This window comes from Python bivittatus, unplaced genomic scaffold (genome assembly GCF_059951505.1).
Source record: "Python bivittatus isolate LINGU-HERP-01145 unplaced genomic scaffold, Pbiv_v1 ctg000200_np1212, whole genome shotgun sequence".
Taxonomy (NCBI): domain Eukaryota; kingdom Metazoa; phylum Chordata; class Lepidosauria; order Squamata; family Pythonidae; genus Python; species Python bivittatus.
In genome coordinates, this window is record NW_028277040.1 from 18,869,422 (window position 1) to 18,896,239 (window position 26,818).

Genomic DNA, 26,818 nt, shown 5'->3' on the forward strand with positions numbered 1-26,818 from the left:
ATTGCCCTCATCCTTCTTTGCATTTGTATATACTTTATAGGCTTCTCTGTGTCCAAGCTAGTGATCCCAATAATGGCAATCTACGCGCACACAATAGCTAAAGCCGTGCACATGCCATCCTGTCAAAATGGACACAAGATTCTCAATCAGCTGCTTTTGTGAGCATTTTCCTCTAGACACTTCTTGATTGACAATATTGCCAGGTTTTTTAGAAATAGAACTCCATGGATGCAGTCTTCCACTTGTTCATTCGGGAGTTGAAATTTTGGCCACACACCCTTTCATATTAGCAGTTCATATAAAGGCACACAATAGCCTCTTGACACAGAAAGGTTACCCTAGCTAGATCACCAGACCCAGAAAGTAAGATGGGGTAGTCTGGTTTAAACTATCGTTTAGATGTATCACTCCAATATATCAAATCAAAGTACGTCAATTCCAATATAATCATTAAATAGAGATTTCAATTCTTCAGTAATATTTTGAAAGCTGAAATTCTAATACCCATTTTTGTCTATTGTTTTGTCAATAATGTTAATACAGGCACGGTGGTTTAGGGATGGAACCGAAATCAAAAAAGGCAAGAAGTATGACATCATTGCAAAAGGTGCCGAGAGAATACTTGTCATCAACAAATGTTTACTTGACGATGAAGCAGAATATGCTTGTGAAGCAAAAGCAGCCAGAACCTCTGGCATGCTTACAGTGATAGGTAAAGTGGAATCCCTTTTGTGTTTATTTAATGTAAATTGCAGTTGTTGTGATATAAAACTATGATTCCTTTATACAGAGGAGGAAGCTGTCTTTACTAAAAACCTGCCCAATGTGGAAGTTAATGAAACAGATACCATCAAATTTATTTGTGAAGTCTCCAAACCTGGTGCAGAAGTAACATGGTTCAAAGGTGACCAGGAGCTGCCTGAGGGTGGTAGAGTTGAACAAAAAGCTGATGGCCGAAAGAGAATTTTGATCATTCACAATGCTCGCCTGGACGATGCAGGAGCCTACAGTTGCAAGCTTCCAAGTGCTCAGACAACAGGCAAACTCAAAGTTAATGGTGAGATACTTGCTTTGATATCTTTCAGAAACAGATGGTGGGTGGGCAGTTAAATAGGCAGTGAAATACTGGGCCCATTTCCTGCTTAAGCATAAAGAGTTTAAAGTCTATTCCAAAAAATCTCTGGTTGTGTTAGGCCACAGACCCCAGTATGACACCCAGGAGCACCAATGTACCTGCAGATAATTCTTACTGCTCAACAGGCTTCCTGCCCCACCTGACCTATATCTATCTATCTATCTGTCTGTCTGTCTGTCTGTCTGTCTATCTATCTATCTATCTATCTATCTATCTATCTATCTATCTATCTATCTAATTTAAAAATGGAAAGTTGGCATTCTGCAAAAGAAATGGCAACTTTAGCATCATTTTTAATTCCAAAAAGTTCTCTGGGCACCATAAGCTTTCTTACAAAATAGTAATAATTTTTTTAAAAAAAGACTGGTGGCTGTGTCTATCCAGTATTTCTTTGAGGTGTGGGGGAATGTGACCTGCCAAGAAAAAAATAAGCTTAGATAATAGAATGAATCCTGCTGGTAAATTGGTGCTTTATATCAGATTAGAAAGCCGACAATCATTTTCCAAGAGTAGATACCATCAACATGATTTCACATTTCCAAATGTGGCCATCAGCCTCAAAAGGTTGGGAACTCCTAGTATGAGTCATCTTTTGCTGAGTGAAACAACTACCTTTCAGTTAAATTGAGCAGCCTATCTTCTTTCTACTAACAGTTAAATCATAATGCATAATATCTTTTACAGAGCTTGCAGCAGAGTTTATAACTAAACCTCAAAACCTTGAAGTTATTGAAGGAGAAAAGGCAGAATTTTCCTGCTCGGTGTCTAAAGATGGTGTTGATGTGCAATGGCTCAGAGGCGATACTGTTCTTGAAGCAGGTGACAGATACGATATATATTCTGATGGCAAAAAGAGAGTCTTGGTCATTAAAGAATCCATCTTGAATGATGAGGGCCGTTATACTGTCATGCTTGGAGATGTCAAAGCAAAAGCAAACTTGAAAGTGATTGGTAAGTTTTTGTCTCTATATTTGTATGCACACTGTTATTGTTTGGTCCAGTATGCAGCTTACAAATTATACACTTACTCAATTTACAGAAAAACTCAGGATTGTTGTTCCACTGAAAGACCAAAAAGTTAAAGAAGGAGAAGAGCTTGTCTTCAACTGTGAAGTTAATACAGAAGGTGCCAAAGCTAAATGGTACAAAAATAATGAACCAATATTTGATAGTGTAAAATACATCATGGTCCATAAGGATTTGGTGTATACTCTAAGAATCAGAGATGCTCATCTGAATGACCAGGCAGTTTACACAGTAACGCTAACAAATCAGCGAGGAGAACACGTCAAGACATCTGCTAATTTAACTGTACTTGGTAAGTGCTCTGTACCAGTAAATGACCCAGGATATCAGTCACACCCAAATTTAGACAAGGACATAAAATAATCACATTTTAATTAATCTCTCACCACAGAGGAAGATCTCAGAATTGTTGAACCTCTTCAAGACATTGAAACCATGGAAAAGAAATCTGTCACATTCTGGTGCAAAGTTAACCGTCTTAATGTGAAACTTCCATGGACAAGGAATGGTGAAGAAGTCACTTTTGACCGCCGCATTTTATACAAAGTGGATAGATACAAGCATTCCCTTATTATTAAAGACTGTGGGTTTATAGATGAAGGAGAATACACTGTCACTGCTGGCCAAGATAAATCTGTAGCGGAGCTTATTATCACAGAAGCACCTGCAGATTTCATTGAACATTTGCAGGACCAAACAGTTACTGAATTTGATGATGCTGTCTTTAGTTGCCAGCTTTCCAAAGAGAAAGCAGCTGTGAAGTGGTACAGAAATGGGCGTGAAATAAAAGAAGGCAAAAAGTAAGTGCTAATTCATTTAGGCGTTGTTGCTATCTCTATCCTTGTTTCTAAATCAAGCGCATAATTCTGTTTTTCCATCTGATCTAAAGGTATCAGTTTGAAAAGGATGGAAATTTACACAGATTAATTATAAAAGATTGCAGACTAGAAGATGAATGTGAATATTCCTGTGGAGTGGATGACAGGAAATCCAGAGCAAGACTCTTTGTTGAAGGTAAGTTTTCAATTTTGATTTATGTTCCTTTCCAGGTCTCAGTACTTTTTTTTAGTTAAAAAACAGAATGATATAATATATGTTTATGGATATTTCTATCAGAAATTCCTGTTGAGATTATCCGCCCACCACAAGATGCTTATGAAGCTCCTGGTACTGATGTCATCTTTTCTGCTGAACTGAATAAAGATAAAGTGGAGGTCAAATGGTTGAGAAACAACATGATTATAGTCCAAGGTGACAAACATCAAATGATGAGTGAAGGAAAGATCCACAGGTTGCAGGTCTGTGAAATAAGGCCCCGTGACCAAGGAGAATATCGATTTATTGCCAAAGATAAAGAAGCTCGAGCTAAGCTAGAACTAGCAGGTAAGTCTTTCAAATTGATTTATCATATGAAGAAAGAACATTTATAGACGTAATATAAATCTTTCAATTCTGCTTCTGAATGTTAATTCCAGAAATGTTTACTTTTAATATGAATAAAAAACTGTCTCCCACAAAAAAGTGTATACTGTAACATCTTTCTTGTGTCTACCACTATACAATTCCATTCGTTTTTATGTCTTGGTTGCATACCTCATTCTGATTGATTGATTGATGTCTAGCCCTTATTTGTTCTATATGGAGGTTTTATCAGTTAACTTGAACATTATTGTGTGGAAATCTTACATTTCTTTTTGAGATTCTATACACAATATGTAAATTTAGTTTTTATGCAGCGTAATCTCTACATTCAGGCAATCAGAAAGCTTTACCCATCATAAATAAATTCCCTATGAATGATGAAGGTGATAACAAGGCCCCATTGATCTGCAGTTCAAGACACACCCAATACCACAAAACTGACAGTTACAATTTGGCTCACCTAACACAATAAATTATTTTAAAAGATCAGAGTTCATTATGCTTTTCTTTATCATGTTCTGTTGAATGCATCATTTCTGTAACATATTTTTCAAATGTTAATTTCTTTTTATTATTTTTCTTAGCTGCTCCAAGAATAAAGACAGGTGATCAAGAACTTGTGGTAGATGTTGGGCAACCATTAACCATGGTTGTTCCATATGATGCTTACCCACGAGCAGAAGCCGAGTGGTTTAAAGAAGATGAAGCCTTACCCACTCAGACTGTTGATACTACAGCTGAGAGTACTACTTTCAGAATTCCTGCAGCCAAGCCATCACACCAGGGAAGTTACAAAATTATACTGAAAAATAAACATGGAAAAGCAGAAGGTCACATCAACGTTAAAGTAATCAGTAAGTTCTTTACTTTCAACAACTTTACTTTTAGTAAGTTTTTTTCTGATAATAGAAGTTTGTAACAATGGTACCTACATTTTTAATCCAGAAAGAAAAAGCATTCGTTTAATGGTTAAAACTGGAATTAAAAGAAATAGTCATGCAACCACTGAGCTATAAAGCTTATGTCAAACTCAAAACAGATTTGAAGTTCCTTTGAATACATCATGTTCTTTTTCCTCTCAGATGTCCCTGGCCCAGTGAGGAACTTGGAAGTCACAGAAACATTCGATGGTGAAGTCAGCCTTGCATGGGAAGAGCCAGAAAGTGATGGTGGTAGTAAGATCATAGGTTATGTAGTGGAAAGGCGTGACATCAAACGCAAGACCTGGATTTTGGCAACTGATCGTGCTGATAGTTGTGAATATACAGTAACTGGTCTTCAAAAAGGAGGAGTGGAGTATCTCTTCCGTGTGAGTGCAAGAAACAGAGTCGGCACCGGTGAACCTGTGGTAACAGACAAACCTGTTGAAGCAAAGAGCAGATTTGGTAAAAAAATAGTTCAAGATACTTGAAAAAATTAATGTTTTTTCCATACTTTTGAGTAGTAGTAACATATGTTCATAATTTTCTTCCCACTTTGCAGAGGTGCCAGGTCCTCCTCTCAATGTCCAGGTTGCTGATGTGAACAGGTCCAGTGTAACTCTTACCTGGGAGCCACCAGAATATGATGGAGGATCTCCAATTACGGGCTATGTGATTGAGCTGCGTGACAAAGGATCCATTAAGTGGGAGCCAGCTATGACTACAGCAGCCCATGAATTATCTGCAACATTGACTGATGTTGTGGAGAACAAAGAATACTTTTTCAGGGTCAGGGCACAAAACCAAGTTGGAGTTGGCAAACCCAGTGCATCTACACATGCAGTGAAGATTACAGATCCAATTGGTTAGTATGCAGACAATAGGAGAGCAGTTTTCCATGTCTCTCAGGGATAATTTAATTTATTCATAAATATGGGCATAGAAAAGACAGGAGGAGAATTAGGAAAGGTTGAAATATGAGAAAGTAGATTCAGCGTTTATGATTTAAGAAATCACTAGCTATGTGAAAAAGAGAGAATAGAAGTATCATGTTCAAACCAGAAGGCCAATTCTTTTAGATGTTTTCCATGTTCATGAAGGAAGGATCAATAGATTTGAAGCATATTTCATTAGAAGATTCTGGCCAGGTTCTACTTTGCTATTTCAGGAATAGTCAGAGATTTCCACAGACATAATTTCATCATTTTATTTTTGTATTTTGTCTGTCCTTCTTGAAGTGCACAATATTTAAACCTTCCAAATTACTATGTGTTGCAGAAAGACCAAGTCCTCCCATTAACCTTGATCATTCTGACCAAACTAAGTCATCTGTGAAACTGACATGGGAGCCTCCAATAAAAGATGGAGGCAGTCCAATTTTGGGTTACATTATAGAACGACGTGAAGAGGGAACAGATGACTGGATTCGCTGCAATCTAAAGCTTGTACCTAAGCTTTCTTATAAAGTAAGTTACTTCGTTCTGAAGTTCATTAAGTATTAGATTGTTTTCAGTGATGTTTCTTACAACAATTGCCTGTGTCTTGGCAGGTGACTGGATTGACACCTCTAGCTAAGTATTATTATAGAGTGTCTGCAGAAAATGCTGCTGGTATATCAGATCCAACTGAAGCTATTGGACCACTACTTGCAGATGATCCTCATGGTAAGTAGATTTGATTTATCTGACATGGTCAGCAGTTCAAAGTTGTATATGCTTATTACTAAAATCAATCCTCATGTATTGGTTTCACAACACTGGTTTGCAACTAAAGAATCCTTATTACAAACCAGTAGGTATGTGCAGATTATCTGTTGCAAGCAAATCTACTGCAGCCACTTAGGGTTTCAATTTGGCTATTTTAAGGCTCTTCTGGGTATGTAGGTGCATATCCAGAAGACACTTCCACCTTGATAGCTGGCAAACCAAGGCTTTGGGAGGCCTTGTTGCAGCTAAACCTTTGCAGCTACTTCACATCTTCACAATGTAGATCCAGAGGTAGACTTTGCCATAAGCAAAAGATCTTGTCAATGTTCTGTGCAGGTGTCATCACCGTGCAGATATGGAGGAAAATGATAAACATTTCCATGTAGTTCTGTTATATAATTAAGATTTGCCCAAAGGAGTATTCCTGATTATGAGAGCTACTATTTAATGCTGCCTGCTAAGCAAAGAAACGTTACCACTATACTTCTATAAAATTATTCTTAAAATGGAACAAGTCTTCCTATCAGCTTTCTACACTGCCGTTTTATCAGATTGGGGGAAAAAAGTCCTACATCAAATAGAGGAGTCACCTTATAGTAATTATGTCATCCCAATTATGGCAACTGCCCTTTCACAGCTGCAGTAAATAAAAATTAAAACTGTAATAGAAATATTCATTGGCACAAATTGTGTTTGTTTTTCAGTTGGACCTACAATGGACTTAAGTGGATTTAAAGATGGACTTGAAGTTATTGTTCCAGAGCCAGTGAAAATCCGTGTTCCCATCACTGGCTATCCAGTTCCCACAGCCACATGGTCAGTGGGTAGCAAAGTTTTAGAAGATGGCAATCGGGTGAAAATTGAGACTAGTGCAGCCTTTGCACAACTTACTATTACACCAAGTGAACGGCCAGATAAAGGCATTTATACTCTGAAATTAGTCAATCCGGTATCATCTGTATCAGGAGAAATTGATGTTAACGTCATTGGTGAGCATTCAGTTTTAATGTCAAGTAAATGTGTATGTGTTATAAATTATTGTAAATTAAATGACCAATTTTACAACATTAAATGACCAAATGAATAACAATCAGCACCTTTTATTATATAGAAAACTAAATTACATTAACTTCTGCTTTCTTTTTCATTATGAAATTCCATAATACAAAAGAATTTGCCTTTTTATAAATATTCAGGGTATAATTTTATATATACATATTCAGGATTAAGCACTACAGAAAATAATTGGACTTAATTCTGATTTTATATGTATAGGATCACATGATTAAAAAGAAAAATAAAACCATTCTGAATTAGGGCTAAAGTCAGTTTTCGTAAGCCCCGTAACCAAAATCTTTCATCTCAAACATCATCATCTAAATCCCTGCTATGATGCTGGAATGCCATTAAACATTGGCTCTTCCAGAGGACTTTTGGGGGTGAGATGAATTTTGGTTCCTGAGGAGATGTAGTTCCTGTGGAATATTGTACCTGGTTGCTTGGTTATATTGTGTTGTGTTGTATTGTGCTGTTGTGTTGTATTGTATTAGATTTTAATCTGATTACTGCATTTGGAGTGTAAGATGCTCAGTCACTTATGACTGGAGTGGTATATAAGCTTCAGTAAATAAATAAATAAATAAATAAAGGTATAGCTACATTGCAGGTTTATAATATGATATGCATTTACTTTCAGCTCGCCCAAGCGCACCGAGAGAACTAAAAGTTGGAGAAATAACTAGGAACACAGTACAACTAACATGGGAACCACCTGAAAATGATGGAGGAAGCCCTTTGACTGGCTATCTTGTTGAGAAACGTGAAGTGAGCCGCAAAACATGGATTAAAGTATGTTTTAATAGAAACGTATTTTTAATAGAATAAGTTTTTTAATGTTGGAAATATTCTGTGCTGCAATACGAAAAGGAGCCTCTTGTGTTTGCAGGTGATTGACAAGGTTCTTGACCAAGACTTTACTGTCCCAGATCTTGCCCAAGGGAAAGAATACTTATTCAGAGTTTCAGCATGCAACAAATGTGGACCAGGAGAACCTGCTTACATCGATGAGCCAGTTAATATGACAGCGCCTGCTAGTGAGTTTTCTTTATTAGTTATTCCAATTAATGTTGGATTTCTGCATGTTATATAATTACTCATGCTAAGTGTTGTGAGTTGACAAACCCATTAAAAAAGAAAACCAAATGCAGGCTTTTTTTGATTGCACCACAGGCTTTCTAACTTCCTCCTGTCTAACGCAGCCATCTGCATATTTGGAAAAGCTCTTTGTTAAAGTGTAGGACTTAGCAGAATAATAACAGTTTTGTCCAAGACTACTATGGGAAAGGTGGCAGGGGAGGTCACCAGAAATCCAGATACCACCTAGTGGAAGTGAAAATCTTTTTCCATTCATCTTCTACCCATAATCATAAGGCAACACATTTTCCCTCTTACAGCGGTTCCTGATCCACCAGAAAATGTTAAATGGAGAGATCCAACATCCAAGTCCATTTTCCTTACATGGGATCCACCTAAATTTGATGGTGGCTCACGTATCAAAGGCTACATAGTTGAAAAGTGCCAGCGTGGCACTGACAAATGGGAGCCCTGTGGTGAACCCGTAGTTGAGACCAAGTAAGTAGCAGCAGGATGTAGAATTCTTTTAGAAATGAATCTTATGACATTTAACGATACTATTAACTGAAATGATATTCTGATTAACAGAATGAAAGTGGAACCACTTAAGGAAGGGGAATGGTATGCTTATCGTGTGAAGGCTCTGAATAAGCAAGGAGCCAGTAAACCAAGCAAACCAACAGATGAAGTCCAGGCAGTGGACGCAAAGGGTAATTAGCCATTGAGTTATATTTTAGCAACATATAATTTTTATTCTTGAAAGTATTGGGGGGGGGTATACAACTATACACATGTATGAAATGGGCTGTTCTATGTATATCATATTTTATTCATGCTATTTTTATTCTCTGTAAATCAGAGGCTCCAGAGATTTTCTTAGATGTGAAATTACTTGCTGGAATCACTGTCAAAGCTGGAACTAAGATAGAGCTGCCTGCAAGAGTAACTGGAAAGCCTGAACCTCGGGTTACCTGGACAAAAGCGGAACATATCTTGAGACCTGACAAAAGGATCTCCATTGAAACCAAACCTAACCATTCCACAGTGATAATAACAGACAGCAAGAGGAGTGATACTGGCACCTATATTATTGAAGCTGTAAATACCAGTGGACGGGCAACAGCAACTGTTGAAGTTAATGTTCTAGGTATGCTATTTCTGTGATTAATTCTCAGTATCTTCCTAATTACATAGCTGAAGAGGAAGCTCAAACTGTTGTTATATTTCCACAGATAAGCCTGGTCCACCAGCTGCTTTTGATGTGTCTGATATAACAAACGTGTCTTGCCTTTTGACATGGAATCCTCCTCGAGATGATGGTGGATCCAAAATCACAAACTATATTCTAGAGCAAAGAGCTGCAGACAGTGAAATATGGCACAAATTATCATCCACCATCAAGGAAACAAAATTCAAAGTTACAAACCTCACACCTCTTAAAGAATACATCTTCAGAGTCAGTGCAGAGAACATGTATGGAGTTGGAGAACCAGCACTATCCAGTCCTATAATTGCTAAATATCCATTTGGTAAGTCTATTCATCTGAAAGGCAGGTCCACATATCCCAGTATGACTGTTATATGGGAACTGCTGCAAACTATTTCAGTGGGGGACAGCCACTTCAACCAGTGAATCATTTTGTGAGAACCATCACACCTCCCGATCATTTCTGATTTTGCTGGTAGTAGGGGGATAATTTTTGCAGAAGGTGCCAGTGCACAAGGGAAGCTGATACCCACGGGCAGCTTGCCAAGCAGAGCACAACCAGTATCAAGCATGGCTGTGCTTCACTCAGTGGCATTTGGCTAGAGATGGGTTCTCTCACATTTGCATAGAAGTTACAAATACCTGATGGTTAATTTTGATTTTTGATTTCTTGGTTCAGATACACCAGGTCCTCCAACAGGAGTTAAGCCTATTGAGATCACTAAAGATTCTGTAACATTAACTTGGACTGAACCAGATGAAGATGGAGGCAGCCCTATCACTGGGTACTGGGTTGAACGGTTTGACCCTGAACAAGATAAATGGATACGATGCAATAAAATACCAGTTAAAGATACAACATTCAAGTAAGATCATTATATTCTTTCAGAATATATTTTATAGTGTATTCTTTCAGAAGAAAAGTAAATTGTGTTTTCAAATAAAAACAAATGCATACACTTGATATAGTATTATGCGTGAAAGGTTACGTTAGCTCCAAAGAATTGTCTTGCTGCCCATTATCTGAATCCTCATAAGCTGGTGCCAATATATATCACAAATCCTCTCCATAGTCATCTTCACTACAATGGAGGAACCACAGCGGGTGTGATAAAATAATAACAACTGGTGGTTGTCTATCACCGAAGCAGTTCAGGGGGATTTGTGTTGATAGTGCAACCTCTCAGACATTTTAACTTTCTAGTAACTTGAATTGTTTAAATCATTCAGATCTATGTGCTGTGTCTGCTCCTTTCTAAAATAGCACGTGTTGATCCTGTATATTAGCTCACAGATGAGCTGGTATATATATATAGCAACTTTTTTGAAAAAAATTGTTGCTGCCCTGCTTAAAATACAGAGCACCAGCCAACCCACAGACCTCCACTTGCTCGTCATTTTTCCTTTTATACCCACTAATATCTGCCCTTGAGGTTTCACCAATCTTCCAGGTGAAGTGGAGAGAATGCTATTCTGTCATTAGACAGGAACAATTGTACTTCACAGATGCACACAGACACACACGCACACATGATTAAGAGCACCTATCAGTTTATAAATATGCAGCAAGATAATATCACATAATGTCCTTTGCAATGAGTAACTGCTTCCTTAGAATATTAAGCAATATGCAAAAATATTTATATGCATTAACTGATTACAGATTTTGTACTGTGCTTTGGTGATGGCAAAACGTATTGGCATGCGAAAGCTTTACATAAGAATCATGCCACAAGAAATCTCTTTATAATATGTATATGGCAGATATAAATTCATTAATGTTTTTTTATTTATATCTGTGGAAGGATGTAGGCCAACATAGTATATAGGTTTAATAATGTTTACTATTAAATGTACGTCTAATTTTTTTTTCATTATTATCAGGGTAAAGGGTCTTACAAACCATAAGAAGTACAAGTTCCGGGTCTTGGCAGAGAATCTTGCTGGGCCAGGAAAACCGAGCAAACCCACAGATGCAATCTTAGTGAAGGATCCCATTGGTAAAAATTATCTTGGATTAACAGTATAATTTAAACCGTTTTTTTAAAATTAGCCTGCCAGATCTAAATGTTCAATTTATCTCCAGATCCTCCATGGCCTCCTGGGAAACCAACGGTGAAGGATGTTGCCAAGACATCATGTTTCCTACAGTGGACAAAACCAGAACATGATGGGGGTGCCAAAATTGAATCCTACGTCATTGAGCTGCTAAAGACTGGCACAGATGAATGGGTGAGAGTGGCGGAAGGTGTTCCCATGACAGAACATTTCCTCAAAGGACTTATGGAAAAACAGGAATACTCTTTCCGAGTAAGAGCTGTGAACAAAGCTGGAGAGAGCGAACCTAGTGAACCCAGCGACCCCGTGTTGTGCAAGGAGAGGCTAAGTAAGTAACTCTTCCTGAGAATTAGGGTTGAGGCTGAGCAAAGCTTGAAAGCTTTAAAATGTGTTTGCCTTCAACCTGGAAAGAGGGTAAAATATAAATGCATTTATAATTACTGTCAAAAAGATCAGAAGCCATTTCTCTATAACCTTTTTTCTTTTTTAATCTTTCTTTCTTTCTTTCTTTCTTTCTTTCTTTCTTTCTTTCTTTCTTTCTTTCTTTCTTTCTTTCTTTCATTCCTGTTTCTGTTTCTGTTTCTGTTTCTGTTTCTGTTTCTGTTTGTTTTCTTTCTTACTTGTTCACTATTCTTTCTTATTTTCTTTGTTTCTTTTCTAATACTTATATTGTTTTTATCGTGTTAACATTTTCTTCAATAAAATTATATTTAAAAAAAAGTTTGCCTTTAACTCACTGCTTGATAGGTTCCTTGTTGCTTTTTTCCAAAGGAAAACTATTTTTGTTTAATATCTTCATAGGTCCGCCTTCACCACCACGATGGCTCGAGGTCATTAATATCACTAAAAACACCGCAGACCTTAAATGGACAGTGCCAGAAAAAGACGGGGGTTCTCCTATTACAAACTACATTGTTGAAAAGAGGGATGTGCGGCGGAAAGGCTGGCAGACTGTGGACACCACAGTTAAGGACATCAAATATACTGTGACACCTCTGACCGAAGGCTCTCTCTATGTATTCCGTGTGGCTGCTGAAAATGCAGTGGGACAGAGTGATTACTGTGAAGTTGAGGACTCAGTTCTAGCTAAAGACACTTTCAGTAAGTTTTCAGGGTTTATATTCAAAATTCAGTCGAACAAGCTAGCTCCTATTTCTAAAATACTGGTTTTCCTAATGTGAATTTTATTTATTTTAGCTACTCCTGGAGCACCATATGCACTTACACCAGTTGAGGTGACAAAGAGACATGTTGACTTAAAATGGGAACCACCTAAGAATGATGGTGGCAGACCAATTCAACGGTAATATTATAAATAATGATATACAGTAGAAACATTTGTGTAACAATCATATTTGCTGTATGTAAAGTATTAATGTTAATATTAGAAAATCCATTTAAAGATACATCAATTATTATTAATTATTACAAATTTTACATTCAGAGCTCCCATTTTCCAGAAACCAATAGGAAATTTAGGTGAAGAATGGAAAACAGATGAAGTATGCTAAGTAATTAATAGAGACATCAGTTTTCCAAGCAATAAAGATTTGCTCTGGATTGAAAGAAGTGGGATATAATAATAATTATTCTATAATAATAATGCATTCTAATGTATGATCAGGTTGGTCATCTGTATTCAAGGGTAAGAGCATTAAATTGAATTCAAAAGTTATATAAGCGGAGTCATTTGTAGATAGCATGATACTGGATCACAATCAAGAATTGAATCACAAACAGGATACTTAGAAAATCAACCTGGTAAGAATGCCATTAATTTGCTGGATAAGGTGATAGAATCATTGGCAGAACAATTCTGATGATAACTTTCAGTGCTTTAGTGCTGCAGTACTCCATCAAGTCCAAGGTCCTGTTGTTGGTTGAAGCTTAGAAAGGCAGCAATGAAGAGGAAGAACAGTGTGTAACTGTTCCCTTCCTAACAACTTCCTGGATTGTTTTTTCATATGCCACTTATTTCAAGCAGTGAAAAGGAAATCAAATAGACCATCCAAATAACTGGTTTGAATTTCCCCCCAAGACAAAGGGATGGGGAGTTTAGATTCCTTCAACTCTCAGCCCCTCCTGTGCCATCTTTGGCCCAGCCCCTTTGGGGACTTTCTGAGGTCAACATTGCAGTTCACTGATTACACCAAGCCATTTCTGGATATGCAATTTTCTGCTCACCCAAACAAGAATGATTGAATTGAGCAGACAGAGAATTCTGAATGCAAATTATATACCGGGAAAGAACACAGCGGGAAACTGAGCTCATCTTTTAAATGGTTCTGGGGTTCCTTATTTGCATGGAATACTGTATGTACTACATCAATAATGTGACAAATTATCAATGTAAATAATATCAATTTTGTTTTTAATTCAATCAATTCAATCAATTTAATTCAAATTGATTTCATTGCATAATTCTATAATATTCCTCTTAATACAGATACGTTATCGAAAAGAAAGAGAAGCTCGGCACACGCTGGGTGAAAGCTGGCAAGACAGCTGGACCTGACTGTAATTTCAGAGTCACTGATGTCATTGAAGGCACAGAGGTGCAATTCCAAGTTCGTGCTGAAAATGAGGCTGGCTGTGGTCATCCTAGTGAACCAACCGACATCCTGGCTATTGAAGATCCAATGAGTAAATTATAATAAAAATCATAATGTAGAAAATATTATGTTAGGTCAAACAGTCTTATGGAAAATAATACATTTCTCTCCATTCGGGCAGGTCCTCCTTCACCACCTCTGGATTTGCATGTAACAGATGCAAGCAGAAAACACATTTCCATTGCCTGGAAACCACCAGAGAAAAATGGTGGAAGTCCTATCATTGGGTACAATATTGAACTCTGTGAAGCAGGAACTGAAAAGTGGATGCGAATAAATTCTCGGCCAGTCAAAGACTTGAAATACAAAGCAGAAGAAGGCATTGTACCTGACAAGGAATATGTTCTCAGAGTCCGAGCTGTCAATGCAATAGGAGCTAGTGAACCTTCAGATATATCAGAAACGGTTGTAGCCAAAGATCCAGATTGTAAGTATATTTCTTTCCAAAGCAATCATAAAACATACAGTCACATTAAAATTGCTCTGTAACAGTGATTAAGATTATTGTTCTCTATTTTTATATAGGTAATCCGACTATTGATCTAAAAACTACAGATATTGTTGTGGTTGAAGGTCAAAAGTTAAGCATTCCAGTTCCCTTCAGAGCTGTTCCTTCTCCAACCATTGCATGGCATAAAAATGGGAAGGAAGTTAGAGCAGGTGACAGAACCACAATGAAAAGCCACTACGCTTCTGCCTTGCTGGAAGTCACAGATGTTGTCCATGCAGATGCTGGTGTTTACACCATTAACTTGGAGAATAGATTGGGTTCAACTACTGGCACAATTAATGTCAAAGTAATAGGTAATTTTTTTTTCTTCCATTAGCAGACATTTACATTCAATTCATAGTGCTGAACAAGTGGCAAGGAGCACTGTTTTAAGCTACTTAATATCTATAGTACTTATTATAAGCTAATTTTAACATAATCTAGATATCCTAGATTTGATGGAGATAAAATAAACAGCCTAATCATCTTTCAATCTAAGTTACTGTAAATATTGGGCATATCTTTTATCACAAGTATGGGTGTAACAAATTGATATTTACTTAATGCCACGTGTGCTTTTTTCAATTAGGTCTGCCTGGACAATGCAAAGATATTAAGGCAAGTGAAGTAACTAAAAGCTCATGCAAAGTTACCTGGGAACCTCCAGAATTTGATGGCAATACTCCCATATTACACTATGTGTTGGAAAGAAGAGAAGCTGGGAGGAGAACATACATACCAGTGATGTCTGGTGAAAACAAATTGGCATGGCATGTAAAGGATCTTATTCCAAATGCTGAATACTATTTCCGTGTTAAAGCTGTCAATAAAATTGGAGGAGGTGAATACCTTGAAATGAGAAATCCAGTGATTGCTGAAGATCCAAAGCGTAAGTTTATATGTTAATGAATAAACGCTTAGAATGAAAATGTAAATTTCTCCATACTTTCTGTTTATTTTATTTTAAATTTTCCATACACAGAACGACCAGATCCACCTCTTGATCTTGAGACTCACAACCCAACATCAAAGTCAGTAACGCTCACATGGAAACCACCATTGTATGATGGAGGAACGAAAATTATGGGTTATATTTTGGAAAAACTAGTTAAAGGAGGAGATAAGTGGGAAAGATGCAATGACTATTTAGTACCTCTTTTGACTTACACTGTAAAAGACCTTGAAGAAGGCAAAGAATATCAGTTCCGAGCCCGTGCTGAGAATGCTGCAGGAGTCAGTGAACCATCTAATATTACTCCTCTAGTGAAAGCAGTGGATCCTATTGGTAATTTTTATAAATTTTTTCCTCCCTATTCATTGTCAATATGTAAAAATCATGTTTTATGCTATAATCATCACACAAATGTTGCATTTTTTAAAATTGTTACAGAGGCTCCAAAGGTCTCCCTTAGTGCTAATTTGCAGGCTGGCCTTGAAGTGAAGCAAGGTGCTGATATTCCACTAGACGCACGGATTTCAGGTTCACCTTACCCAGCAATTGCTTGGTTATGGAATGATGAAGTTATTAGACCAGAAGAAATTAAGAAGAGAGTCATCAAGATTTCTAGGAAGAAGAAAGGTGAAGCTGAAGATGATGAGCCTTTCCACTTATCCTTGCCTGAGCGACTAAGCATCGACAATAGTAAAAAAGGAGAGTCTTTTCTGGTTGTACGAGACTCACTCAGAGCAGATCACGGCACATTCACTATACGAGTTGAAAATGACCATGGAGTAGCAAAAGCTTCCTGTGAAGTCAATGTTTTAGGTATGTCCTTGTACATAACTTATTTAATTTGTTATACAAAAGATATGGTGTGATACATGCAAGAGGTACTCATTATTTTTGTTTTAAAACTAGATGTACCTGGACCTCCAGTCAACTTTGTTTTTGAAGATGTTAGAAAAAATTCCATAACTTGCAAGTGGGATCCTCCTCTTGATGACGGTGGTAGTGAAATACTGAATTATATCTTGGAAAAGAAAGACAGTGCAAAAACTGAAGCTGGCTGGGTTACTGTCACTTCCACACTTAGGCACTGCAAATATAACGTGCTTAAACTGATTGAAGGAAAAGAATACGTCTTCCGTGTGAAAGCCGAGAACAGAGTAGGGGCTGGACCACCATGTATTTCAAAACCTGTTGTAGCTAAAGATCCATTTAGTAAGTCTTATCCTTTATAAGAAATTGTGTACCATTTCCCTCAAAGACAATTCATAAACAATAATATTTGTAGCCATATTGTATATTAATTTTAAAACTTGTTTCAGAGGTGGGCTTCGTTTTCTGTTTTTTGTATTGCCCTGGGAGCCTCATTTTGTTTTTATGCCTGCCTGGGGTCTACAAAAGAAACATGTAGTGAAATTATGATCCCTTCATAAGAGATGGAGTAGGGTGTCTTAAGCCATTTTCTCTAAAATGAAAACCACCCAATATTGGTGGAGGATTGAGAGACTTATTTGAAAATAAATAGTGTGGAAATCATGGATACTTTATTTCATGGTAACCACTGGTAAAACTCTACTGCATTTAGCAACAGACATTCCAAATAAAATATATCTTGAGGAAGAAACTATAGCTATTTCAAATTGGTTTGCCAATTGTCAAAGCAGTGAACAGGTGCCCAGATTCTTTTAGTTCTTCTGGATCCAGAGACAATGAACACACCAGTAGGTAAGGAGATTTTAAGCTTTAAAGTCTAGCAAACAAATTTAAACAGGAATGCAAGAGCATAAGATATAATTAAACAGAGATACATAAGCATAGTATAAAAGCATAATACACCAAGCAAGATGATCAAACTCCCTACTGTCGGGAGCTGCCATGAAGTGACAGTGCAGAGACCCCAAGAAGGTTTTGATAACACAGCACCTAGTCCCAAGGCCTGTGTCCACGCTCCAACTTCCAGGGGCAATGCTGGGGCTTTTTATTAAAGTCCAGCACTGCAATCCCACGACTCTGTTTTGGAGTCAGGGGCCTTGAAAGTGACTTTGATTAGATGTGACACCTGCTTCAGAGCCTGATAACTGTATAGATAAGCTAGTGCTTAACCTAAAACAGTCCTGAAGGATTTCCCCCCCCCACACACACACTTCTAAGTAAAAGAGAAAAACAAGCTAGCTAAGCATTATTATAATTTAAAGTGAGCTTTCTTAACATGTGCAGGAGAAATCAAACTATGTCACCTAAACTGCTCGAAATAACAACAGTCTTCCACATTGCCACCACACAAATTTATAATATAATCCTATAGCTTATTACTCAGAAATAAACCCCCTTGATGAATGCCTGCAGGACTGTATTGAGTATCTTATAAATAATGTAAATACTCCATCTATCACATTAAATTCTTGCACAAAATTTCAAATATGTATATCTGGCATTGAAAATCTGCTTGTTTCCTTTGTTTATAGGTCCTCCTGATGCACCTGATAAACCTTTAGTAGAGGAACCTACTAGCAGTAGTATGTTGGTTAAATGGAATGAACCTAAAGACAATGGTAGCCCCATTCTGGGGTACTGGATTGAAAAACGTGAAATCAACGGAACTCATTGGGCTCGGGTGAATAAAGATCGTGTGAATGCTCTGCAAACAAGAGTTGAAGGATTGTTGGAAGGATTAACATACGTTTTCAGAGTTTGTGCTGAAAATGCAGCTGGCCCTGGCAAATTTAGCCCCCCATCAGATCCTAAAATTGCACAAGATCCAATATGTAAGTTCTTTAATAAATACAGTTATCACTGGTCAAGAAAAGGGAGCTTTAAATATATATTAATATTGGTTTATATCTTTTTATTTTTTTTAGTACCACCTGGTCCACCTATTCCAAGAATCCTTGATACAAGTTCAACATCTATTGACCTAGCGTGGGATGCTCCACTATACAATGGAGGTGGAGAAATCATTGGTTATCATGTTTACAAGCAATTTGTGGGCTCAAAGGAATGGTCCCGTTGCACAGATAAACCTGTTAAGGTTCAAAGCTACTTAGTTAAAGGAATTAGAGAAGGTGCTGATTACAAACTTCGTGTCACTGCTATTAATATTGCTGGGGAAGGACCTCCTGGAGAAACAGAACCTGTAACTGTTTCAGAACCTCAAGGTAATATCATTATTTAACTTGAACTAAATTCTTACATGAAATAATTAATGTGAATATGATATAATGAAAGCTCTTTCTTTTTCTGAATATAGAGCCTCCCACTGTGGAACTAGATGTTTCTGTCAAAGCAGGTGTTCAGATACTGGCAGGTCAAACCCTTAGACTTCCTGCTACTGTTACTGGACGTCCTACACCTACAATTGTATGGACTTTAGAGGATGGGGAACTAGACAAAGAGCGAGTGGTGATTGAGAATATTGGCACTTCATCAGAATTAATGATCAAAAACGCACTCAGAAAAGACCATGGAAGATATGTAATTACTGCAACTAATGAGAGTGGCTCTAAATCTGCTGCAACCAGAGTAGAAGTATTCGGTAACAAATACTTTAGTGAAATACTTTTAGTGAAACAATTTGATGAAGTATTTGTGCCTTTGTATTACATTCTATATCTGCTTTTTCAGATGTTCCTGGGCCAGTGACTGATCTACATCCTGTAGTGGTGAACAGAAAAATGTGTCTGCTTAACTGGGATGATCCCAAAGATGATGGAGGAAGTGAGATTATAGGCTTCATCGTAGAAAGGAAAGATGCCAAAATGCATACTTGGAGACTAGCTGTGGATACAGACAGATCAAAATGTGATATTACTGGTCTTGTGGAAGGGCAAGAATATAAATTCCGTGTCTCTGCCAAGAACAAGTTTGGCTGTGGTCCACCAGTGGAACTTGGGCCACTACTTGCTGTTGATCCCCAAGGTATTATATTTTGTCAATATGAACCATGACAATGTTTTAGGATACCTTGTCTCTTAATTTCAGCTGTAAAATATTTATACCTATTTATAATCCCAAGATTTTTCTAGTCTATAAAAATCACTGGGCTGTTTTTTTTTTCACAGTTAAAGTTGGGACATATGTGTTTCTTGGCAGAATACCATAGTAGTGTTCAAAGAGCTGTTTCAGCATTACTAATATCTGTAATCCAGTCTTACGAGCATATTGGTTGCTTTGGGGCCAAAGACAGAATATATTCTAAGCGATTTAACATAGTCAAGGGAGGAACTATTGCCAAAATAAATGAAGATGAAGATGAAGAAATCCAAAATCCCATTTATCTTTAATATCTCCTTCAATTCATAAGCATGTTGCAAGCAGGATTGGGTAGAAACAGAGCAGGATCTCCATGCTGATCTCTGGGTGACTCACAGTAGATCAGTTGTGATTTCCAGTACTATCTGTTTAACAAAACAACAATACATTTTGTGTAAAAAGACGATGAGTTCCACCTAGTTCTGATACTGAAAGCAAATGTATTCAGAAACACCCTGTCCCTGGTCTTTGTTGTATGCTCTTTGCAGTTGTCCCTGTTTGGTGGATCTTGGAGTTTTTCTTAAAATGCAAAATAAATTCAGCAAGGCTGAAAACTGCTTACTTCTGGTTTAAACTATATATGATTTAGAACCAAACTGAAGAAATACAGTAGCATAGGGCACAAATTAATTTAACCTAATAGCCTGGGAAAAGATTTTTGGAACTTACAGAGGTTATATGTAAAAATATCTATTGGGATATCCAAACACTTCACTACAGAAAGGATATTAGAAATATCAATATATTCAAATTCAAATTATTAACCCGAAAATAGAGACAAAAGTGAATTATGTTTCTTGTAGAGACAGGGAATGCTTTTACACTCTTTCCAAGCTTTGATGAATGCCAACCTCCTACCCTTAATCATGTAACATAAAAGCTATCTGATGGCTGATTCTGACAATGCCTTTTTTCACCAAAATGCTTTTTGGAATAATAACTGAGATGGCAGGTACAAAAAAATCTTCAAAAGTGCATTAATGTGGGTAAAATAATATGTGGGCTCTAATTATCTTGCTTTTGTTGGTGTGTGTGCCAACAAAACAGGAATATCATACCAAATGTGTGTGTGCCAACAAAACAGGAATATCATACCAAATGAATTCATTATTTAAGTATTTCATGCCTTAATCGTAAGTCAAACTACTGCATAACCATAGTTATGTGGTTAAAAAACAAGCTTTCAATGCAAGTCTATGAATTAAACCTTTTACTATAACGTTCTTCTCACAATAGGTCCTCCAACTGCCCCTGAGAGGTTAATGTATACAGATAGAACAAAATCATCAATTACCCTTGACTGGAAGCCTCCTCGTAATGATGGTGGCAGCCCTGTCATTGGCTATCTCGTTGACAAGAGAAGACATGACTCAGATGAATTTGAAAGAGTCAATAAAACACCTTGTCCCACCACATCACTTCTTGTTGATAACCTTGCTGAGCTGCATATGTATGAATTCCGAGTCAAGGCAGTCAATGCGATTGGAGAAAGTGAACCATCACTGCCTCTCAATGTTGTTATACAAGATGATGAAGGTGAAGTACTTTAATAACTATACCTGAACTTTAAACATGAATTGGGGGTTTGTTATTAATGCATTTTAAAGAACTGCGCCGTTACTGAATTGTGCTGATTCCCTTTCAGAACCTCCCACAGTGACATTGCGTCTTGCTGTTAGGGGAGATACTATCAAAGTCATGGCAGGGCAACCAGTTCACATTCCTGCAGATGTGACAGGTCTTCCGATGCCAAAGATTGAATGGTCCAAAGATGAGGTTCTCATTGAGAAAACATCAGATGCCCTTAAGATCACCAAAAAGGAAGTATCTAGAACAGAGGCCAAAACTGAACTCAGTATGCCTGCAGCAGTTAGAAGGGATAAAGGCACTTACACAGTTACAGCCTCCAATCGTCTGGGCTCTGCATTCCGCAATGTTCACGTTGAAGTATTTGGTAAGTATATGATTTCCTGCTTCAGTGATTGAAATAGTCTTCCCTTTGGTCTGACATAACACAATATTGAAATTGGTTTTATCTAGATCGTCCTTCTCCGCCAAGAAATCTTACTGTTTCTGACATTAAAGCTGAGTCTTGCTGTCTAACCTGGGATGCTCCACTTGATAATGGTGGCAGTGAAATTACTCACTACATTATTGAGAAGCGTGATGCAAGCAAGAAGAAAATAGATTGGGAGGAAGTATCCAACACTGCGGTGGACAGACGATTTGTGGTAAATTTGATTTTGAAGAAAAACGCAGGGTTTCCAGATAAAAACTCTTGTATATAAAATTACACAAGTCAAAATTAACCTTCTGCATCTTCTAGATTTTTCAATACATATCTGTTTACATGTCTGAAATGTTAGTTTGTCATGATTATATATCAAAAAAGTATGAAAAGGCAGTCCTATACTTTATGTCAAAGGGAAGCATCTATGACTTTTTTTGCCCCTGCCCTGGAGACTGCTAAGTCTCCATCAACAAAATTCAATGACAGACCATCAGATAATAGAGATAAATTTTGCAACTGACTTTCAACATATAATCAGATAAAATCCATGCATTACATATTTATTAAACTGAATATACCTACTAATAAATAACCTATATATTTATGAAAATATATTTTATAGTGATGAAATATTTGGCCTGCCCTCTACATGATTTCATAGCTTCACCACCATGTCTCCTGGGACCCCCAACCATAAAAAGGTTGCCCATCTTGGCTTTACAACAGGGGTCAGCAACCTACACCCCAATGGCCAGATCTAGCCTACCACCCCTAAAATCATCCAGCCTATAGTCCCAAAAAACAATATCACATCCATCCAGTCCATTCTGATCCTAAAAAAAGAATTCAATTCGTAATTCTATCTCAGGCTTGATGTAGAACTACACTATTTTAATAAATTGTAATGATTTGGCACTGTTAAGAGTCCGTATATAAATATGCATGCATGTACCTTCGGTTACTGAGGTCTCTTCCTCCTCCCTTCATAAGCATTTCTTTCCTCAACCACAAGAGATGCCCCAGGACTCTACGGATCGTGCTCTCGTTTTCTCCTTTGTCTGCACCTCCCTTTCTTTCCTATAAGAAAGAAAGGTGTCTCTATGATTCTCTATGAGCCCTCCCAGTTACCAGTGTATTCACCTGAGAGAGAGGGAAAGAGCAGCCTGCCATCCACTCACAGACATGGCCTCTGGCCCCTATGTGGGAAAGGTTGCTAATCACTGTCTTTGCCCGTATCTCAACACAGCCAAGTTCGGTTTGTCTATATTGTTCTTAAAGTGCTAAATCCAAACTGGGTACACTACCTAGGTGAGAATCCTAGAGATTTCATAGCTATGTTGTGTTTACAGAACAGAAAATTTTGTAACAGAAAATGTGCTTTTTTATCCTAATATACAGTGGTTATGTAGCAAGGATAATATTTGTAAAGCATTGGAAAGTGAATATTATGACCAAAAAACAGGAGTTAAAACAATTGCAAACTCTATTTTGATTAAATACATGGCCATGGCTAAGAGATTTTTAATGTAAGGTCAGCTGGGAATGAGCTATCATATGTTAGAACTGTTAATTATAAAGAATAATATGCAGCACTTGACTTTAACATGACAACATTCTTGCAAACTACTGATATAAAGCATACCCAGTGAATTTTTTTTAGTAAACTACTGAATTTTTTAACCATTCTGAATATTGTTAAACAAAATTGTAACTGGAGTGACACATTTATCTGTGTCTAATGACTTTTGATATGCCGTCTTGCAATTTGTGGAAATAACAGGAATGTTTAATTTTCCAATTAATGGCACATAATGTTTTGTGTTTTTTGTTTTACCTTTCAGGTCTATAAATTGACAACTGATGGTCACTATCAATTTAGAGTTAGGGCTGTAAACCGGTATGGAATAAGTGATGAATGTCTTTCAGAGAAAGTGGTCATCAAGGATCCTTATGGGCTACCTGGGCCACCTGGAAAACCAAAAGTCATAGATCATACTAGGTCAACCATGCTGGTAACATGGACACCTCCTTTAGACAATGGAGGAGCACCGATTACTGGCTATTGGCTAGAGAAGAAAGAAGAAGGAGGTGTCTATTGGTCTCGTGTCAACAGAGCACCAGTAACAAAACCCTCAGTGAAAGGACTGGAATTCAATGTGTTGCGTTTGATTGAAGGTGTAAAATATCAGTTCAGGGCGATGGCTATTAACATTGCTGGAGTTGGTCCTCCCAGTGAACCATCAGATCTTGTTGAAGCTGCAGATCCAATCTGTGAGTATACCATGTAGTAGAAGAAGAGCGTTGAGCGTTATATGACTTCAAAAGACATCCTCTGCCATTTTGTTCCATTTGTCCTGAATCTATCTAATAACGATCCTATGATTTCAGCACATGAAATCTGAGTGGTAATATACTGTGACTTTACTTTCATTGTCATAAGAACATACCTTCATAAACTATAGCAAATTGCTTTAATTTTTTTTTATTAGAAAAATATATAGCCTATATCTTTAGTGTTTGTTTTTTTTTACTTCAGTTAAGTAAAATATATATGGATTTTTTTTAGCTAAAACAATAAGGACATAATCATAATTCAGAATATTTTACATTTGCTCAATAGTTCCTCCTGGTGCACCATCATGCCCAGATGTCAAAGACAGAACTAAGTCAACCATATCTCTTGCATGGAAACCTCCACAAAAAGATGGTGGCAGTCCTATTAAAGGTTATATTGTTGAAATGCAAGAAGAAGGTAGTTTGGATTGGAAGAATGTGAATGAGCCAGATAAGCTGTTCCCTACCTGTGAATGTGTTGTTCCCAACCTGAAAGAGCTAAGAAAATACAGATTTAGAGTAAAGGCTGTAAATGCTGCAGGGGAATCAGAGCCAAGTCTTGCTACTTCAGAAGTACCATGCAAGGAAATTCTAGGTAAGAATTCTGGAATATTTTCTGTTACAACGTGAAGTAAAGTGAAAGGGTAACAAAGATCAAATAATGTGTAAACTAAGTTTCCAGAATTGTTGCCCAACATATTACTGCTTTCTAAGGAGTGATGAATGGTGTCTAGAATTTCTGGAATTCCCTTCTCCAATGAGGTCTATCTGTTGCTAATGTATTATATTTTATATTTTTATAAACAGCCAGGGACCCTTGGTTAAAATGAGAGAGCTAGCTCTTTTACACATGTATGTTTTCATGAGAAAAATACATAACTCAGGTTATTATAAGTAGATTAATTTCAATTATGTGATTTATATCTTGTAGAAGAGCCAGAAATATTTATTGATGTTAAAGCAAAAGATTTGCTTTCTTGTCGTACTGGCACAACAATCAGAATCCCAGCAATTATTAAAGGACGCCCAGTTCCCAAAGTATCTTGGGAATTTGAAGGAGATGCAAAGAAGACAGTAAAGGTCAGTAAGAAACAAATAACACTGTTTCAAAATTCCAACTACATTTATTTAGATATCTTTAGATTTACTGTTTTCTCTTTTATTTAAAGGATGGACATAATATACCAGAAGATGCTACAGTAAGAAATAACTTATATTTGAATTCCATATATTTAACTTCGTATTTCAATTTAAATAATTTAAATTTATATATCACTATATTCACTATTGGTAGAGTTAATCTCTTTAATTTTTAAATAATTTGTAAGTGAGTTCATTTTAATTTTACCTGTCTAGGTGGAATCAACTGATACCAGTTCAGTAATTACTATTCCTGAGTGTAACAGAGGTCATTCTGGAAAATATAGTATTACAGCAAGAAATAAAGCAGGACAGAAAACTGTAAATGTGAGAGTGAATGTTCTTGGTAAGTTTATTGAATCCTAATTTTGCACTAATTCTCTAGTACTGTGATTTAAATAAAGCTAAATAATTCCATGGTATTTTCACATTGATAGATGTTCCTGGGCCACCAAAAGACCTGAAAGTAAGTGATGTAACAAGATGCAACTGTAAACTTTCATGGAAAATGCCAGATAACGATGGTGGAGACAGAATCAGAAATTATATTATAGAGAAGAGAACTGTTGAAGGGAAAGCCTGGACAAAAGTTAGTGCAAACTGTCCCGGAACATCATTAATTATTCCTGATCTCATAGCTGGACAACAGTATTTCTTCCGTGTACGTGCAGAAAACCGCTTTGGTGTCGGTCCACCAGCAGATACAGTTCAAAGAACCACAGCAAGAGATCCAATCCGTGAGTTAAATCAAATTGAAAAAGTTGCTTTTATTAGGATAGTATAATGTTTAGCAGTGCTTACTCTGTTCTGCTTGTTTGTTTGTTTTTAAAGAACCTCCTGATCCACCAATCAAACTTAAGATTGGTCTTGTAACCAAGAACTCTGCCGACCTGACATGGAAACCTCCAAAGAATGATGGTGGTGCTCCTGTGACACATTACAATATTGAGTGCCTGCGCTGGGATCGTACAGGTGAAGGCAAGGAAGCCTGGCGCCAGTGCAATAAACGTGACGTGGAAGAAACAAAGTTTACAGTTGAGGACCTTAATGAAGGTGATGAATATGAATTCAGAGTGAAAGCAGTAAATGAAGCAGGTCCTAGCAGACCATCAGCTACAGTTGGACCTATTGTTGTCAAAGATCAGACATGTAAGTATCATCATCATCATTTCTTTTGTCCACTGATCAACAAAATTTACATCCAATGCTAAAATTAAAGCCATCCCATTGTGCCAATGGTCTAATCTACATACTGTAAGAATAACTAAAATTTAAGGTGCTAGCACAAATATAAAGACATAATACCAATACCATTAAGATTAGAAATATAATTAGGATTACAAAATCAACTATGAATGCAGTGCTATATAAATCTATGCAATTAGTATGGTATTATACAAAGGTATATATAATGCTAAAAATGACTAAGCATCCATAGTATGAATGGCTAACACAGAATATAAGTCACAAAATCACTAAAATCTACAGATATTTCAAAACTAAATATTAATGGGGTGACTATAAAACTATGATACAAAAATGTATATAGACCATAAAAGGGGATGGCAGGGAATCTACAGACTAAAGCCTAAAATACCCCACACACATGCCCCCCCCCAAAATTGTTTTAATTGTTCTAATAGTTCCAG

General features: G+C 37.0%; 1 protein-coding gene across 9 annotated transcripts in view; it reads left to right on the top strand.

Annotated features, from left to right (window-relative positions):
* The window catches only part of TTN (titin), a 299,036-nt gene that overhangs the window by 201,708 nt on the left and 70,510 nt on the right, over positions 1-26,818 (top strand). For all 9 annotated transcript variants that reach the window (XM_088135751.1, XM_088135752.1, XM_088135753.1 and 6 more), the window contains 45 exons: positions 544-712; positions 791-1,057; positions 1,820-2,086; positions 2,175-2,453; positions 2,553-2,961; positions 3,051-3,175; positions 3,278-3,544; positions 4,168-4,437; positions 4,666-4,968; positions 5,066-5,368; positions 5,782-5,969; positions 6,053-6,167; positions 6,914-7,198; positions 7,906-8,057; positions 8,155-8,302; positions 8,663-8,840; positions 8,931-9,052; positions 9,202-9,489; positions 9,575-9,871; positions 10,229-10,415; positions 11,434-11,549; positions 11,636-11,935; positions 12,409-12,708; positions 12,805-12,910; positions 14,054-14,250; positions 14,341-14,646; positions 14,745-15,023; positions 15,299-15,598; positions 15,692-15,994; positions 16,100-16,474; positions 16,568-16,870; positions 18,121-18,420; positions 18,514-18,810; positions 18,903-19,187; positions 19,277-19,570; positions 20,921-21,220; positions 21,330-21,638; positions 21,725-21,915; positions 23,537-23,966; positions 24,316-24,624; positions 24,961-25,109; positions 25,199-25,228; positions 25,386-25,515; positions 25,607-25,906; positions 26,001-26,318. In XM_088135751.1, coding sequence (XP_087991877.1) covers positions 544-712; positions 791-1,057; positions 1,820-2,086; positions 2,175-2,453; positions 2,553-2,961; positions 3,051-3,175; positions 3,278-3,544; positions 4,168-4,437; positions 4,666-4,968; positions 5,066-5,368; positions 5,782-5,969; positions 6,053-6,167; positions 6,914-7,198; positions 7,906-8,057; positions 8,155-8,302; positions 8,663-8,840; positions 8,931-9,052; positions 9,202-9,489; positions 9,575-9,871; positions 10,229-10,415; positions 11,434-11,549; positions 11,636-11,935; positions 12,409-12,708; positions 12,805-12,910; positions 14,054-14,250; positions 14,341-14,646; positions 14,745-15,023; positions 15,299-15,598; positions 15,692-15,994; positions 16,100-16,474; positions 16,568-16,870; positions 18,121-18,420; positions 18,514-18,810; positions 18,903-19,187; positions 19,277-19,570; positions 20,921-21,220; positions 21,330-21,638; positions 21,725-21,915; positions 23,537-23,966; positions 24,316-24,624; positions 24,961-25,109; positions 25,199-25,228; positions 25,386-25,515; positions 25,607-25,906; positions 26,001-26,318 — 11,146 coding nt within the window. The remainder of the gene's footprint in view (positions 1-543; positions 713-790; positions 1,058-1,819; positions 2,087-2,174; positions 2,454-2,552; positions 2,962-3,050; positions 3,176-3,277; positions 3,545-4,167; positions 4,438-4,665; positions 4,969-5,065; positions 5,369-5,781; positions 5,970-6,052; positions 6,168-6,913; positions 7,199-7,905; positions 8,058-8,154; positions 8,303-8,662; positions 8,841-8,930; positions 9,053-9,201; positions 9,490-9,574; positions 9,872-10,228; positions 10,416-11,433; positions 11,550-11,635; positions 11,936-12,408; positions 12,709-12,804; positions 12,911-14,053; positions 14,251-14,340; positions 14,647-14,744; positions 15,024-15,298; positions 15,599-15,691; positions 15,995-16,099; positions 16,475-16,567; positions 16,871-18,120; positions 18,421-18,513; positions 18,811-18,902; positions 19,188-19,276; positions 19,571-20,920; positions 21,221-21,329; positions 21,639-21,724; positions 21,916-23,536; positions 23,967-24,315; positions 24,625-24,960; positions 25,110-25,198; positions 25,229-25,385; positions 25,516-25,606; positions 25,907-26,000; positions 26,319-26,818) is intronic.